Below are 18,955 nucleotides of genomic sequence, written 5' to 3' on the forward strand. Positions count from 1 at the left end.
GAGCAACTGTCACAGCACATAGTTCCAAGGAATCCGAATGTAGTCCAGTCTGTTTCGTTACCACCGCCAGTGCTAGGACCACAACCTCCACATCCAAGGGTTACCCCAATAAACCAGATGGGTTGTGAGTCACATAGTGCATGTGGGGATTATGAAGAGGAGATAGACCCTACTGCTCCATACGTTTGAAATGATTCCCCAGTACTACATGGAGGATCATTTCGGGCAAGTCAAGCCTGTATATCAAGCGGCTGCTCTCGCCACAAGAGGGCAAAACCTTAATACCTTGGCAAGGAGACCACCTCTTCAATGTTACGAGTGTGGTGGACCGCATCGTATAGCGGAGTGCCCTAATAGGCTACAGAAGATCGCTACTCAAATGCAACCAAATCAAGGGAGCACATCAGGAATGCCGGTACTTACATGTAATCGTTGTGGCATAGATCATTTGATCGCTCAATGTCCACATAATCCTAATGTACCCAAGATTACGCCATTGAATTTGGTTGAGGTCACCAACCAAGCACGAGGAACCACACCAGTTGTACCTGCGAATGTAGTTACACGGTCAATGCTTCCAAATCAAAACTACATTCTTGAAGAGAGGGATACTGCATCAATCGCTCAGGCAAAGAAAAAGAAAACACGGCGAAAGAGATCGCTTAATGCCACGAGCTCCAGGCCCAGTTCAAAGACTAACATAGGGACAGGAGACGACCCCGTGTATATGAATGATCCTGAAGACGATTCTGATTCAATAGAAACCATGGGAACCAAAGCCACTACCTTAAGGGAGGAACCCACTCGGGAGCTCAACGAAGGAGAATCAAGTGAGTACATAAATAAGGGGAAACAGAAGGAAACTTCCTCGGCCCCACAACCAAGTCAGTTTATGCCCTCTCGACCACCCAAACTGACTGAGACTCCCCAAGACAAGCCACGTGGGCCAAAAACCCTCAAGAAAAAGATTGGTACTTACCCAAACCCAGTTGAGGAGATTGAACAAGTGCAACACTTAAGGGGTTTGGTGGAAGAAACACAAAGAGAACTGGAGCCAAACCCGAGAAAAATCAAAATTCCAGACACAGTGTTTCCTACGAAAGTTCAGCCTCACCGGACCCATAAACCGTTAGCTATACCTAGTATCATTTGGGAAGAAAGCGAGGATAGGACATCCGGAGGTGGGCAAACACCCTTCTTGCTGGAAAGAATGTTTAGTGAGGGACTGCCTGACCCCATTGAAGAGGAAGTGATTCCATCTTCACCAGTCCCTAGTCAAGGGGCGATGTCTCGAAAAGTACCATTGAATGTGTCTAAGCTAATGGATTTCATGTCCTCTGAGATCAGAACCACGATCATATCCAAATTATACGGAGATCTTGAGCTATTCTTAGCTCTTCGGGCATTTCTCAATGGAGAACTAAAGGCGGGGTTACCACAATTTGCAAATATGGATAGACCCGACACGCTTCAAGATGAAGGGGAACATTGGGATCTACAACCCAACTTTGATGAAGATTCGGTCGTGGAAATACCTGTGAACAAGTTGGGACAGTACTTTGAAGGTGACGAATCTAATGCCACCCTCCCCATTACTACCAAGGGATTAACTCTAAAGGGAATCCTTGATGGTGGTGCTGGAGTGAGCATTGTGACTAAAAACTGTTGGGAATCTATGGGAAGGCCTCACCTCGAAGTCACAAACATAGTGGTTAAGATGGCAAACGGAACCATAGCTAAACCTATTGGAATATTAAGGGACCTTAAGATCAAGGTTCTGGGATACAAGGTATGACATACCTTCATTGTAATGGATTTCTCCAAGCATCCTATGTCATATCAAATGATCTTAGGACGTCCTTTCATGAGGGAAGCACAAATGGTGCATGACTGGTCGAAAAACCATGTCTATCTACAATTCCAGGACTCTGTCATTCGAGTTGATCTTGAGAATGGTCGTGCGCATCCCTTAGGAAGCAAGGTTATCATTGATAATCGATCGGATACCACTGTTCACTCTGTCCCATTAAGGTATTGCTATACATGCAAAAAAGAGACTGATGATGGGAAAGATTCTCCTTATATGGATGCCCTACCGGGTATGACTGAGTCGGATAACGTGGATTGGGTACACCTAGCGGCAACCATAGACACATGGGGAAATAGAGGCACAAGTTGGGTAACACCTGAGGGGCAAGATATGCCACCGTTAGTGCCAATAAACATGATAGGTGTTATGCACTTGACTCCTGATGGCGAGAACGTGGCAAACTCCACCGACACTGAAAGTAGCGAAGACTCTGATCAATGCAACTCTGAGTATGAATCTCAAGAAGAAACTGACCCTGAGCTTGATGGGAAAAATGAATCAAATATTCACCCAAATGTGGAAGCAAGGTGCTCAAGGCCTAGGACAGTGGCCTCCTGCAGTTCATCCGAAAGTGAAGATCGACCAAGTGAGTCCGAATCTGATAGAAACAAAAATCAAAAACTTGGTAAGAAGAAAACGAGACATAAGCGCCAACGCTATCGAGCTAATGTACGCACTGCAATAAACAAGGAAAGATCCACTGCAGAATGGCTCAGTTATGTAGGAGCCATTGATGCTCATCGAAAGATAGCTAATAATTGGGGACAATATCTCCAAAGTGTCATGTGGTGTATTCCGCAACCTCATGACGTCGCCCAATTAGAAATCGAAGAGAAGCCGAAACTAAGTCGTACTGCAAGAAGGCGGCAAAACCAAGAGTTGGCTCAGCAACAAAAGGAAGCGGAATTGAAAGAAAAAAGCCTGGCACAACAAGAACCAGTAGACTTACACCCCGCACCCGAGCATTTCAAATCATTCACCACAGGGGAACGTAAAGTGGTCTACACAAAAGCCCAACGAACGCCTACCAATGGGAGTAGCGGTGTCTACGATGGCCCTGCGGTAGTTAAAGAGATAGACTTAGCAGATCCAGGTGAGGAGTCTAAACCAGTTTATATTGCTCAAGACCTCACCAAGGCGGAAGAAGCTGCACTTACGAAGCTTCTTAAAGAATTCAAGGACATATTTGCTTGGACATATCATGATATGAAGGGTGTTCCACCCTCGGTGGTGCAACACACGATTCCAATGATTAGCACTGCTAAACCAGTCCAGCAACGTCCCTACCCAATGAATCCTAAGTACGCAAAGATTGTACAAGAGGAAATTGAAAAGCTTGTAAAATGTGGATTCATATACCCTATTGAGCACTCAGAATGGGTGTCTCCGATAGTCATCGTACCAAAGAAGAATGGGAAACTTAGAGTGTGCGTTGATCTCAAAAAGGTTAATGCAGCCACCAAAAGGGATCATTATCCCTTGCCATATTCTGAACATGTGCTTGAAAGAGTGGCAGGCAAGAAGGCATATAGCTTTTTAGATGGGTACTCGGGTTACAATCAGATCACAATTGCAGTCGAGGACCAAGCTAAAACAGCATTTATCACGGAGTTTGGAGTGTTTGCCTTTCGCGTCATGGCTAACCAATGCACCTGCAACGTTCCAACGATTGATAAACACGGCCTTTAAGGAATATCTAAGGGACTTCTGTGAAGCTTTCTTAGATGATCTTTGTGTTCATTCCTCTTGGGATGAGCACTTGATGTGTTTACGAAAAATATTTGAAAGGTGTAGATTATATCGCATCTCCTTGAATCCTTTCAAATGCCAATTCTGGGTTAAACACGGAGTTATCTTAGGGCATATAGTGTCCAAAAATGGCATTTCCACGGACGAGAGTAAAATCAAGGTCATTCTGGAATTGCCACCACCCACCAACTACAAGGGAGTCCAACGCTTTATGGGCCACGTTGGTTATTATCGAAGTTTTATTCTATTCTTCGCCGAGATAGCTCGACCATTGTATAAGCTTCTCATTGAGTTTATTTGGACCGAAGAATGTGACCGTGCCTATGAGCTATTAAAGAAGGCCTTGGCGAGTGCTCCAATCTTGAGAATGCCTAACTGGGATTTACTCTTCCATGTGCATATTGATGCATCAAACTTTGCTATTGGGTGTGTGTTAACTCAACCTGGAGAACACAAGATAGACTACCCCATTAGCTTTGCCAGTCGCCAGTTGAACGATGCTGAGATGAACTACACCACTACGGAGCGAGAAGGGTTGGCAATGATATATGCAGTAAGGAAATTTCGTTATTACCTCCTTGCCACCAAGTTTGTTTTCTATGTGGATCATCAAGCATTGTTGTATCTGGTAAACAAACCATGCTCCACAGGAAGAATCACACGATGGCTATTGATTCTTCTTGAGTTTGATTTCACTGTTGTTGTGAGACCTGGCAAAAAACATGTTATGGCTGATCATTTGTCTCGCATACCTAATGGTGAGGCTCCTACGGGGGTTGTTGATGACTTACCTGACACTTCCCTGTTCATGGTGGAGACAATGCCTGAATGGAGTGAGAAGATTGTTAACTTTTTGGTTAATGGCTTTCCACCCAAGGAGCTTCGTAAAGATCTAGCCCGAAAGCTAATCAAAGAATGCGAACCTTATTGCCTGATAGCCGGGACTCTTTATAAAAGAGGAAAGGATGACGTTCTTAGGCGTTGTGCTCGAGAGGATGAGTATCTATACATTTTACAAGAGGCACATATGGGCGTAGCCGGTGGTCACTTCTCAGGAGACTTAACTGCGCAAAAGATCTTACAATCAGGGTATTGGTGGCCCACTATGTTCCAAGATGCATCACTCTTTGTGAAGGGTTGCGATGAATGCCAACGATACAAGAAACCCCAGAGGAAAGATCAGATGCCCCTACATCCGATCAAAGTAAACCAACCATTTGAAAAGTGGGGTTTAGACTTTGTAGGTCCAATTAGTCCAGCGGCCCGAAACACACAATCTCGCTATATTATTGTGGCCACTGACTATATGACCAAATGGGCTGAAGCGAAAGCGACACGTAAGGCAGATGCGAGGACAATAGCCAAGTTCCTCTTTGAAAATATAATCACACGCTTCGGTTGTCCTTTTGAACTTGTGAGCGACAATGGTACGCATTTTATAAATGAAGTGATTAAGGAGCTCACAACAAATTTCATGATATCCCATCATAAATCTACTCCTTATTATCCGCAAGCGAATGGCCAAGCCGAGAGTACAAACAAGACATTAATCTCTGTTTTGACAAAGACAGTTGAAGCTCATCGCACGGATTGGGATCTAAAGCTTACGACAGCTTTATGGGCCTATCGTACTGCGTACAAAGTGGCTATTAATTGCACACCATTCAAAATGGTATATGGCCAAGAAGCAGTCATGCCGTGGGAATTTGTCATTCCAAGTCTTCGTGTTGCTACTCAAGAGGGTTGGGATGGTAATCCCTTAGCAGAACGTCTGTATATCCTTGAGCGGCTAAACGAAGAAAGACAATTGGCTGTATACAATGCCCTTGTGGAGAAGGATAGAAGGAAAAAATGGTTTGATCGCCATCTAAAGGACAAGGACATCAAGGTTGGGGATAAAGTCCTAATGTATGGAGTGCAAAACGAAAAGAAGAAGCTCAAATATGCTGGTAAGGGACCATATAGAGTATGTGAAATTACCCCGCAAGGTACCATCAGAGTGGAGACTCTCGACGGAGTTGAAACCATTGGATTCCTTAATGGGAGTAAATTCAAACGATACTATGACCCCCTGAGCCAGGAGGAGTTACATGCAGTCCATCAAAAGAAGGCAGCTAAAGAACAATCTGAGCTTAAAAAGATACAAGCGAGAGTCGAAGCCAAAGAACGTCAACAGCGTGCTAGGAGACAACGAGAAGCCAACTTGGGAATTACGCAAGTATTTTTCGAGGAAGCAGAGGAGGATGCACTGGAATCTGACCCACCTCTAAGATACCCAATTGAGTTACAGAGTCCTTACGGGGAGGTGCTGTATAATGCATTGTTGGATACAGGAGCTCAACACAATTTGCTATCATATGGCGTGTGGTGTCAACTGGGAAAACCACCTTTAACCAAGAGTTCTATCCAAGTTCAAGGAATCAACAAGAAGAAAACCCCTGTCTCAGGAATTTTGCACACTCCGGTTGCTTATGACAAGGGAACCATAATTCAAAGCTTTTTGGTTATGCCTGCTGGTACCATGGAAGGGACTGTAATCTTAGGGCGCAAATGGATGATGGCCACCAAGTGCAATATCGATTGGGCAACCAGACAAGTCACAACGCAAGAACCAACACTAGGTCTGCTGACCGCTCAAAATCCCGCACCTAAGTCATCCACTCAAATATTAGATAATGAAAAACCACAAAGTCCAGTGGCAAAACCATCTTCGATTATTGGCCACCCCTCTAACGCTTCAACGCCAAGAGTGGAAACAGGCAAGGTGGTCCCTAAAGCTTCGCTTACTATGCCAAAGAGTACATACAAATGGGTCCCTAAAGGTTCGTTAACAGCTACTTCCCCTGCTCAATCTCGTTCAGCCACCAAGAAGCCTCGTAAAAGGAAAGCAGCTACCCACCTGAGAAAGGGCAATGTAACATCGCGATGGATCCCTAAAAAGTTATTAGTAGCCCAAGGGTACTACGAGGGAAATGACCAGATTTGGGTCCCTAAACATAAGCTGAATCCCTCTACATCACCTGTAAAACCTTGCAAACCAATTGTTGCCACCCCAATGACAATTCAAGACCGTGGTAAGGGAAAGGTAACAGAGTGCTCCGCACCACTTCTTCCAGAGTTAGTTTGGATTCCCAAACGATATCGATCATTACCACCTAGCTCAGGAAGGGGGGAGCCACATGAAGCTTCTAGCTCCTCATGCCAGGCACACAATCATATAGAAGTTTCTACACGCTCTACACCTACTCTTGTCAACACCCAACAAAAAACCAATGAGTCTACGTCTCCCCTTGTAATAGTATCGTCGGAAACCATTTCCTCCATTCGTCAATGGGAGCGTACACTACCATCTCTACAATTGGATGTGGCCACAAGGGTCATAAAAAGCTATCTGCCCACATCACAACCTATGACCCGCTGGACAAATTGGTTCCAAGAGGCTGCAACATCATTGCAAATAATATGATCTACCCAAGGAAAGGGGGAGCATGTACTCACGCTCGACATTCTAATGCTTCCTCCTTAACCTTCTCCCCTGACCATGTAATTGCCAAATTCAAGGGGATGTATATATATAGCTTCATACATAAAACAAAACAAAGAAAAGAAAATAAAAAAATAGTAAAAAGAGCAAGAGCATGTTAAGAGCAGAGATATCCGTATACAATCAAGAACTAGATTGACCTGTCACACAAACCTACTGATGCTATATCTGTGTTTGCAGATATGGCAGATGCACGATCATCATACACTTCATCCACTCCTACCATTGGTGAGAGGTATCATCTGTACCTTTCTCAGATATTCCACATGTGCTATCCTGTAATTGAAACTGAATGGGATCATATAGATGTACTAGCCAGAGAGGAAAATATTGAGGAATTAGAATGGCTAATTCGCCTATTGACCATGACTGACCCCTACTCCGTAGAGGACATATCCCCGATAGCCCAATACTTTCCTTTTCCACAAGATGACTATCCTCGCATGGTTACATTTTTGATGAGTTTATGTGGATGGGAATGAATGGACGGATTAAACTCATGGCACTACTGAGGTTGACTTTATTTGTTTGGATGATGCGGATAGAGGCTTAGCCTTAGGGCTAGAGCCAGGACTCTACAACATCCTCTTACCGTATCCTCAGTAGTAGTGTGGTGACTGGTAGGTAGGTTAGCGTTTTCAGGTTTTTTCTAGTTTAGATTCCTTAAACAACTCTTGAAATTTTCACACTGATGTGCCTCTCGAGGTATAGTGCTTGTTAGTTGATTGTACAGGTTGAAAAGTTTGAGGTGGGTTCGCTTTCAAGTCCTGAGACTGCCGCAACATTCATCAAAATATATCTCATCAAATTGCAAGCTGTCTCGTCAAATCAAGGAGATCTCCAATTACAGGTGTAATTCTTCCATACCCACTCTCTTTCGTTTTTACTGTTCAATCAATTGCATAAACTATAATGCATGACCACATGGAAATTGTCAATGTACTACTTAGTTTTTGAAGTTGCTTGCATGCTAGTGTAAAACATTAATGAGCTTAACTTTATTGGAAATATTCCTAGGCAGCATGATGTCTTTAGTTAACCTGGGAATACGATTGTCTTAGGTCTAGGGTCAAACCATCTTAATGTTTGACACCTGGCCATGTGTGTGTTGACCTCTAGGACATAGCTATTACCCCTTTGTCGAAAGGATGCAAGACAAATAATAGTTCAGGAGCAAAGATCAAAAGAAATAGATTTAAAAAAAAAGCCTACAATAAATGGCAATACAAGTCTTAATGTGCTTTAATGTTGGCCTATCGCCTTATTGATACTTGGTAGGCGAGGAGTATTCTACTCCAGACCGATGCCTTGGTTGGTAGGGGGTAGCCTTGCCTAAAGTGAGCTAATAGATTCCTGGATAATGCCTTGTGTTAAACATGGTACCATGATCGATGTTAGTTTTGCCTTAAGGTCGCCATTGTGTGTAAAAATTGTCACGTGCATTTTTTTAAAAAAAAGGCAAAAGGCTCCTGTAACTCTAATGTTTCTTGTGTCCCTAGACTCGTGGTATTAACTTGTTCTTAGAGTAGACACAGTGTGGTCATCTGTTTATTTATTAAGCTTGGTTATTTACCTTGACTTAGGCCGGTTATAAACCTTGATTAACCTTTGACACCTTGCTTACTCTTGATTTACTTTCAACAATTTTAAACTCCTGTTAATTTGCTACACTAGCTCATTCATGTGACCCTTAAACTAAGTTCTCATAGCAACATCCATTGTGGTCTAATATGCTTGAAATTATACACTTTATATCTTTTGAATTCCAGCATACCTTCACTCTACTTCCCTGTTTTGCAGACGGTCTACCACAACAACCCTTTCGAGCTTACCATACCATAGCTTCCGAGGACGGAATCTACATCAGGAAGGGGGGCATGTTAACCCATGGCGGACATTGCGACGTACTATATTTTACGTCATTAATTTAAATATTCTGAGTCATGGGCCGGGCTTGTCGGCACCATATGTTAAGGATGAAGGGATTGGGTGATCGCCGATGAGAGGCGCACCTTGAATATCAGTAGGATAAGGGTTAGGGTCGGTCGGCCATGTATGGGCGCCCAAGTATGAACGGCCAAGTCACCTATAAGAGTCAAATGTAACCCTAAAATCCTCATTCTCATGTGTTGTGAATACAAGAGTGCTCTTGCCTTATCTCTTTGGTTTCCTTCTCCTGCGTGTGTGTGAGAGAGAGAGAGAGAGAGAGCGTGAGAGAGCGATCGAGCGCACTGTGTAGCGGCACGGTGGCGGCGGTGAGGCGGTAGAGCGGCGACGGCGGCTCCTCCTTCATGGTTGCGACACGGGAATCCTTCAAGGCGGCGGTTGAGCGGTGAGTGACACACCCTTTGGCATTCTGTTTGAGCTTCCTTCCCTGGTTGTATGCTTGTAGCCATTCGTGGCTCGCAATACGGTGTCTGGCAAGTCCCCAGCTACGACCTGTGCGACAAAAGCGCACACCTAGTTTGGTTCCTTTTTTATTCGGTTTGATCCAAGAGAGAGGAGAGATAAAAATATCACATTATTTTTTAGTTTAAAACTCATTCAAGCATGTGAAGTAGGCACCTCCTTGAAGGGACTCCCCTTCCTTACACATGTGTCAAAATGGAATCATTATACCCAAAATATCTCATTTTTTTAGTAATACTCATAGTTTTTTACTAATAACCCTTGTACATAGTCAACTCTTCATCTTATGTGAGCATTTACTCATTTTTGGGTATTTTTCTTTTACAAATTGGATTTATCTCCTCCCCACACATGGATTGATCTTATTGGCCCATAGGAACCTTAATTTAAAATTTCAAAAAAATCTTGACCCACAGGATAAGGTCTCTTGAACGGATTATACTTGATTTCTAATGCACCTTTTGAAAATATTTTTGAACTTCTGTTTCAGGGGAACTTATTTTAATAAGAAGAGATATTTTTCCATTCAAAAATATTTAAAAACTGTATTATCACTCTCTAGAAGATTTTCTCTCTCTAGGCCAAAACTGGTAGAAACAAGATCTTTTATATTTCTGAAGAGGGATTTGACTACAAGGGAAGACACTGGACATCCTGAGAGGCTGAGGAGGAATCTTACACATCCAACTTGTCCACCATTTGATGCATCAACATTGCATTCTCATTTCCTTGCCGCACAATCTTACTACACTAATGTAGAGCACCTCTTTTTGAGCATCCCTTTGAGCATCTTTGATTGCATCATCGGTAAGAGAAATCCTTAACATATCCAAAGTAATGTTACCCAATGAGATTTGATCCTGTCCATTAGTGTGCGTCGGTATTCCTTCATTGCACTACTGTCATGAAGAGGTACTCTATCTTGTTGCATAGCCCTTGAACTTTGCCCATGTTCGATATTGAAATGTGGATTCTCGGTCAATGGATCATCACCCACCTATACCAATTCATCATGAACAACTTCATTGGCATCATCATGAGCTTGGTTGTCTTCCATGGGCACTTGTGCTTGAGATCTTGTTGGCCTTCCCTGGTACCCCATGTACCAAGTGTTTAATATAGCAAACTGCAACCAAATTTGGATTTCTTTAGTTTGCCGCATTCGCTTTGACGAGATGAACACTTCTATTACCTTGGATCACCACTTTGAGCACCCCAATACCTCTCTATTTTGACTTCTTGGTGAAAGTCAACTATGAGAGTTGACCATCCATATGATCACGAAATTGAGAACTTATTGGCGCATCGGGAAGCTCCTTACTAGTGTTCTTAGGAAGGCTATGTAGACACCTTCAATTCAGTCTGTCCCATTTTTTACTGAATTAGGGTTTTTCAGCCTGACAGAATTATCCACTTTGTACCTTGAGATGGTGTCCGAATCAACCACTTGATGGCTAGTTAGGACCGCCTTAAGACACCCTTTTAAGAATTCCAAAGACCCTTGAGAGATCTTGAGCGAGTTGGGACTGAATTGCACTTCTTTACCCACTGTAGAGTGTAGGAAAATCACAAAAATTTTGCCATAGTTTCCCCACAAGTTGGCCCAAATCTCAATCAAAATGCAAAAGCAATTGCCCAATATCCACTCATGATATAATGTCCCAAATGATCATCATCAAAAGCATATGCTTGCTCGTGTAACCCTTATGCTTCGACCACTAGCAAACATTCATGGCATATCCAATCAAGTGACCAATGGCTTCCATAGCCTCGGCATGCTTACAATATAGTGGATTGTGTGTCGAAGTAGAGCTTTATGCTTGCCGATCTGCCGGCCAACAAGCCTTGCCATCCTCGTACTACCTAGTCCGATTCTAGGCACAAGTTGGGGCCAAGTCTTCACATCCAAGTACCTAATCCCCCTCCTTGCCGCTTTACCAAAAGCACTCACGACAAGAAGAGTCCATGCCATGCTCCCCCGGGCCTCTCCTCCAATGCCGGAGGTACCCTCACAAGCATACTAGCTACTATGAATTGAAGTGGGATAAAAGTGAAGTGTATGTGGATTTAGCTTCAAAAGGATAAGATAGGAGCACTTGCAATGTTTTTAGCATGACTCATGCTATTTCATTTCATCATTACAATAAAGAGCATGTACTCATGCTCTTTCATTTCATCATTACAACAAAGAGCATGTAATGTACTCATGCTTTCCTCATTCATTCAAAGTGGCTCTGTCACATCAATCACGACAAAAACAACATCCACATAGCATCCAAAATCATGTGATTCACAAGCACAACTCACTGATTTGCATCACTTCAACCCCTTTTGCCTTTACTCCATGGCCCTCATCAATGCACCAATCAATCAATCATGGCAAGTAGACTCCAATTGGTTCAGTGAACACCAAAGGAGTGATGTTTGCTTAATTCTTAAGCAAATCAATGGCTCATATGATGCATCCAAAAATCCTTTCAATGGTAGATGTAATGGCTATGCAAGAGCTTCAAAGTCTCATGAGTGTTCCCATCATTGCAATTAGCATACAAGTATAGGCAAATTAATGGCATTCCAAGCATTTAAAATGCAGTCATAAAGCATCCCATATACCACAATGAAGATGCTTCTTCTCCATGTCTCTCACTTGACCTTGGTTGCTTAATCCAATTAGCAAACTGCTTCTTCAGCTTGCCGCCAAATACCATGGAAAATGGCGCTTGGCTCTCCCAAACTGTGAGGCAAGTTCTCTCAAGCCTCACGACCGACAAGAAAAAAAAACACGTAGGTTGTAACATAGGGAAGAAAAAACGTACGCAGCTTTTTGACCTGTGTTAAGCTTGCATTGCCTTGGCATGATCAATAGAGGGTATGTAATGGATGTATAATGATGATTCGAGCAAAAACGACAGCGCGATTCCTTCAAAAAAATTTGAAACACAGATCCTAATTTCTTCATGAAGAAAAGTCGTGAGACACCGTTGTATGGTTCATTGGAAAGGTTGTGAAATGCACTTTCAAAACCCTAAATCACCACTGATGCTCAATGGCTAGAGATGGCGACCTATTTTCCTCAGAATCAAACATGTGGAGAAGAAGAGAAAAATCATAAACGTTTTGATTAAGAAAAATTAATCAGGATAAAGATCGCCTCAGAATTTGGTCCTCAGCCAACCCATGACCCCAAAACTTTACTCAATTCAAAAATTCAAGAGAATTCCAGCATTCCACACTCCCCATGCTCCATTTCTTGATCAAGAAATCAATCAAAATCAAGAAAATTCCCAATACCACTGTAATGATGGGGAAAAGAAAGCAAGAAAGATTGCACTCATAATGGAGTACCACATGCACTCATGATGGAGTACCACATGCACTCAAGGGAGTACCACCATAGCCATAGAAGCATGGAGCTCCAAGAAGTATGATTTCATTAGTAAAAGTGTGTTATGACCTTAGTTACAATATTCACTTATATACTAGCCCACCATTTCACACTCATTAATATTGGGCCTCATACTTGACCGGCCATAACCATGCCCATGAGCCTCTCCTTATGTACAAACTCAATCCCCTTTCATTACATTTTGAGTTTTCACTCAAGCATAAGGAATATTTCATTTGATTGCAAATTCAGGATCCACATCAATGTAGCTGTGCCCACGCTTCCTATCAAATAGCTTCACATGGCCAAATAATATTTGCCATATCCAAAAATATCATACACTACATTACAATAGCACCATGCACAGTCAATCAACAACATAATCAAGATATCACTAGAGATGTGAGATATGAATTAAAAACACACCTTAGCTTTTTTTCCATGTGCACTAGAGATTTTAAGAAGGTAGCTAGTACTAGATAAAGCAATTCATGGTTGTAATTGTACCCGAAACTATGAAAATTATTGACCACAATATTTGCCTTTGAAAACTAGGTTCTTTAGATCGTCTCTGTAAATCAAAATGATAGTTTCCTCTTCAAGCCATGATGAGGGGATTGATGTAACACTCTTTGAGGATGAAAGGCTTGATGTAATGCTCTCAGTAAAAGAATCCTTCATGATGCCACTAAATATAGAGCTCATTAAAATTACTGACTATAGGTGGATTTCAAGTACAACGAATTTACTTCCTTGCAACAACTTGTGATAAGGCAGTCCTATCTTGTTCAGCTAGGCATCAATTAGTAAGATAATTAAAATTATTGACTATAGGTGGATTTTAAGTACAACGAATTTACTTCCTTGCAACAACTTGTGATAAGGCAGTCCTAGCTTGTTCAGTTAGGCATCAGTTAGTAAGGTGCTTTTTTGGGCCATCTTTTGCAAATCAAAATTTAAAGTGTAACAAGTGGCAATACATGACATGCTAGATATTATGATACTCTCATTGTAATGAAACAAGTGGTAAGTGGTGCTACTATTGCACCTCATGTTGAGATTTAAAATAGCTAAAAACAACCAATAATCTTTGCATAAATGGCACAAGGTTCCATAACCAATGGAATAAAAATAAAAATAAGGTCCCACTAGTTGCTTTGGGTCGTTGTGGAGACTACTAAGCCCATTAAATCTACATTACTAGAGCAGGTGTAGGCAACAATCAGTGCTCAAAAATCCAATTTATAGTGTATCTTTTCTAATTAACTCCCAATTAGAATCTGTAGGTCATTACAAACTCAAAAGGACATGCAAATAGTGCTCGAAAACCCAATTTATAGTGTATCTGTTCCAAACTCCCAATTGGAGTATGTCGTTATCTTTATTCTCAGGGGTCACATTTTAGTTATAATCCCATCATTTGTCTAATTTTAACGCTAAAGCTCGGTTACTCTTGGGCACTTTTTCCTAGCATTGCACAAAATTAAATAGCCCCCTTATCATCGGGCTGTAGCTCAGTTGTTAAGGTATTTCGTTGTCAAAACCCAGGTCATGGGTTCGAACCCTGCTAGCTACCCCGATTGATGCCTTGCCCTTGTGTACCAATTGAAGCTTGCCCCTGCTTTGTGGGATAAGGGGGGTCCCATGGGTACTAAGCCCGCTTCCTAACGCCCAACTTTGAAAAAAAAAGAATGGATCATGGAAGGATCATCCTACCAACTGTAATCATGAAAATGTAATAGAATTAACACATGAAATCAATCCCCACCGTTGGTTGGATTGCCAGTGATGTTGACAAGTGGGAGTTGACTGCATATAGGAACCGACTACTTCACATTATCATGCCAAAGGGCAGGACCAATAAATAGGAGTAAATTACTAGCAATCTTTACATCAATAATATTATTGAATGCAATGTAACTCCTGTGAGGAGGAGGTTTCAAAAGATGATGTATGATGGATGCATGCTTGAACTTCAAAGCTAGGTCCACCGTCAACTCTAGACCTTAGCTTCGGTACTGTACAAAAATGTTCACAAACCCGAGGCCGCGCACGTTACTCTCCGAGCCAATTATTATGCAAAATACGGTTATTTCAGTTTTCTAGATTTCTACCCGTTACATACGATGATGACTACAGTCTACGAGAGCTTGACGACTCACGAGCACACGTATGCGCGCCCGCTTGCCGACACGTGGATATGCCGCACACGTGGCGGAGCTGCCTCGCCACGTGGCGAACAGGATATTTATTCATAATCTATTTTGTTGATAAAAAAACGAATACGAGGTGGTCGTGCGCGTGGGACCCGCGCATAGTTAGTGTGCATGTCACGTCAATTTAGCTCTACTTTTTAACCGTGAAGAATATTCAATGGCTTCGTATTTTTGCTCAGTTAAGCTGGAATCTAAATTTTTTATTCGTTGGCACTTAACCTAATCCTTAAGCTAAATCAGAGCTGCTTTTTGGGTTAAGCTTGCTTTTAAATTATATATATATTTCAACCCTTCATGATTCAACCACCTGCAAAAGCTTCCAAACCCACGCTTTTTTTCGTCTTCCCGTTCTGGCAAAAGCAAGTCGACTGAACAGTGATGCAGGATACTGCCCACATATCTACTCAGCAGGTTGCTTTGTCATCTAAACCTGCTTAATTGTGTAATTTAACTCTATCTACGGTGCGTAACTAATGTATTTGACAGCGCAAGAGCCCTGCAGCTGCCCCATGTATGCTAAACCTAATTAGCACCATCACTATCATCGATGCTGCCGCTGCAGGCTTCATTAAGCTGGTGATTTGTAACTGCCTTTCTGCAGAGAAATTATTGGCTTTGTTTTGCTCCATATACTATGGACTCTGGAGACTCACACTGTTACAACAAAGATCGTTACCCTAGGCCTGAGCAGCCTCATGTGCCTTTACAGTTCGTACAGTACCACCCCGGTGCTGAAGCCCGCGGAAGCATGGATTCATATGCTCAACCTCGCCACCACCTCACTGCAACTTCTACACCACAAGTGATGGCTTCCTTGGAGGGCACCTGTGTGAATTCTAGTGCTCATGTAGACCCAATGTCAACCTCATGCTCCGGATCCCCATATCCATGTGACAGCCAGCCTAGTGATGCGACTCCATCGTTACCTGCTAGAGCCCCAATACATACCTTGGAAATCCCAAGACCCATCCCATATGATCAAACTGATGTGCAGAAGCAGCGGGATGCAGCCAAGAGGCCTTCTTCAAAGCGGCCATCTTCGAAAGACCGGCATACCAAGGTGGATGGGCGAGGGCGGCGTATCCGTATGCCAGCAGCTTGTGCAGCTCGGATTTTCCAGCTGACACGCGAACTAGGGCATAAGTCAGATGGTGAGACCATAGAGTGGCTTCTTCATAATGCAGAGCCTGCAATAATCGCAGCCACGGGCTCTGGCAGCATCCCTGCATCATTCCAAACATCAAGTGGCTCCTTGAGGTCAACCAATTCTTCGTCAACATCTTTTCAAGCTGCACTGGTGTTGCCAGGCCTTCATCAAAGAGAATCCACAGACATGAGATTGCAGGATCCCCACAGGTCCGAATGGAGCCTTTCAATACATGAGGGGCAAATGTCCATGGAAGCTTCTAACAGGCTGCCACCGCCCAATATGGCATTCAGCTTAGGCCTGCAGGATGCTGCAGGAGATCCAAGATTAGGGCATGATTTTCTCTCTAATTGTCCACATGACAGCTTGAGTATTGGGGATCAGCACTCAGAGAATGTGGCAGAGGGTAACAACATGGCATCACATGAGTCCTTGGATTCTAACAACATAAGCAAAAGATTGAGAGAATCATTGGCACGTCTTAAAGAAGGGCATGAGCCCACAAGGCCCTTGCTATCTATTATGAAACCTTCCATAGGTGGAGCTTCTCAGGTTGATGCCTCCAACCTAATGCCCATGTGGGCAGTGGCGCCAACTCCGGCATTGGACACGCCGAATACAATGCCGGCCTTTTTTATGCTTCCCATGACAGGAGCGGCTTCTTCCAATGCTAGCCACATAGCTGGGTCTGCTCATGAACAGGTATGGACTTTCCCACCTGGGGCATCAAGTGGTGGAGGGATGTACAGAATGGCGGCAATGCCTGGTGGGGTGTCGGCCACCATTCGGTTCGACACATCAGGAGCAGCAACTATGGCAAGTGCTGGCCCTTCTGCATTTGCATCAAACTCCATGATGTCTATGGGCACATCCATACTTCCAAGTGGGATGACATTTGGAGGAAGGGGGTTAGACATGCAAGGAGGGCAGTATAGTATTGGATACATGTTGGGTCACCAATTAGGACTGAGTGGGGACCAGCATACAACACTTAATCCATATTCTAATCTGGGCCTACAACAGGATGAGAACTCAATGGGCACATCTAATCAACAGGGAGACAGTGAAGAGGAACAATCAAGCTCTCAATAGCAGTGAATCAAGTAGCATATCAAAAATCCCTCTCAAGGAGAGTTACCTTGCCCTTGTCAATGCTGCATCAATGGGTAATTTCAAACAAATAATGTGAAGAGCCCCTCGCTCAAGGTGTGAGGACGTTTTCTTCTGATGATAGGTCTTTTTCTTCTGTATTATCAATTTTTTTTGATTTCTTGTAATCAATTCAGATCTCTGAAATTTTGATTACAGAGGGCCTAATGCCAGTCCACTGAACACCTCTTAGTTCATTTGTAGATTTGATGCTTTCTGTCCCTATCTTCTCGGTATGTCTGTTTACAATACCTTCTGAAGGATTCCAGGTGCATATTTGGTGCCTTCAATTATTCACTGATTGGCATGATTCAGGTTGTCACATTTTTCATGTAATTGGATTGGTTGTGTAAAGAAAATGAAGATTTTTTACTTGTATTACTCATTGCTATTGTAGGTTTGATAACATGAAGGAGTAGGGAAAGGCCAGCAAGAGGCCTTTCCTGGCAGGAAACCCAGCGAGTGGCGGCAGCCACGAGCTATTTTTCGACTGGGAAAGGCCTCTTGCTGGCCTTTCCCGGCCGTCAGGGGGAGTGAGACAGGCAGCTCAAATGGAGACACATTTCAGATTCTGCCTCTGACAATGACAGGCAACTGCATCCAATTCTGACCACTCAGCACCGCAGTCGTTAATGAATTCGGCATGCTGATGTGTCATGATCATGGCGGTTATAGGGCTGCATTCTGTGAAATAATGCAAGCTGATTTGATGTCTGGGATCCATCTTCCCACGACCCCCGTCCTTGACGGAAGTTGATTGGCCCTAGCTCCAACAGAAAAGTAAAGTAGAGACAACAAGGGCATAGAAGACCTACTGACTCATGCTAGCTCATGGAAAAAAACAAGGTGGCCACTCCACCTCTAGAAACATTTACATTTTTTTGGTTCTTCCAAAGATCAAGAAAGTGCCCACACATGTGGAAAGCACATCTTTGTGCATCTTTCTCCCATCTTTAGAGAGAAGGTGGTGCTGAAAGGGTACATGTGTATACACTCTATAGTTACATGTATTATAGTAGACAAAGTCTACAAGAGTGCCATCATTTGAACATACTTTCTCTCATTGCATATTCATGTAAAAGCTATCACACCTCCATCACACCCAAGGAAGTAAACCTCATCTCATGTACTCTCCCCTACTTGTTCCTTGTTCTCCTCATGATTGAGGAACTCTTCTGTAAGCTTCATTTGCTTGGCATGTGGGTTGTTTTTTTGCAAGTTTCTTTCTTGAATTTATAAAGAGAGTATACTCTCTCTATTGTGATCAACCTCTCTCTCTCTCTCGTTTTCCATGCAGCAGTATCTTTTCTATCATCAACGCCTTTGAAATATTAATTAATAGTGAGGGGTTTTCAGATTGATCCAACATTGCTCATATTAGTAAACAAAATTATACAAAGGAAAGAACATTGGTGATTATACAAACTAATGACGAGTTCTTCTTTTCATGCTTTATGTCATTTTGTTATTGTTCTTCAATGTCGTC

General features: G+C 42.9%; 1 protein-coding gene across 4 annotated transcripts; it reads left to right on the forward strand.

Moving 5' to 3' along the window:
* Positions 1-15,455: 15,455 nt before the first annotated feature.
* On the forward strand, positions 15,456-18,719 carry LOC147621477 (uncharacterized). Of its 4 annotated transcripts, XM_086824220.1 has the most exons (3): positions 15,456-17,526; positions 17,674-17,738; positions 17,867-18,718. In XM_086824220.1, exon 1 carries the CDS (start codon positions 15,808-15,810, stop codon positions 17,410-17,412), a length of 1,605 nt encoding a protein of 534 aa, XP_086680346.1. In that variant the 5' UTR covers positions 15,456-15,807; the 3' UTR covers positions 17,413-17,526; positions 17,674-17,738; positions 17,867-18,718. The 4 variants fall into 4 exon arrangements, with proteins under 4 accessions (XP_086680346.1, XP_086680344.1, XP_086680345.1 ...); XM_086824218.1 differs by having other exon boundaries at positions 17,629-18,719; XM_086824219.1 differs by having other exon boundaries at positions 17,674-18,719.
* The last annotated feature ends 236 nt before the right edge of the window (positions 18,720-18,955 follow it).

The sequence above is a fragment of the Cibotium barometz genome, chromosome 30, assembly GCF_041138505.1.
Source record: "Cibotium barometz isolate CiBa-2024 chromosome 30, ASM4113850v1, whole genome shotgun sequence".
NCBI classification, from domain to species: Eukaryota; Viridiplantae; Streptophyta; class Polypodiopsida; order Cyatheales; family Cibotiaceae; genus Cibotium; species Cibotium barometz.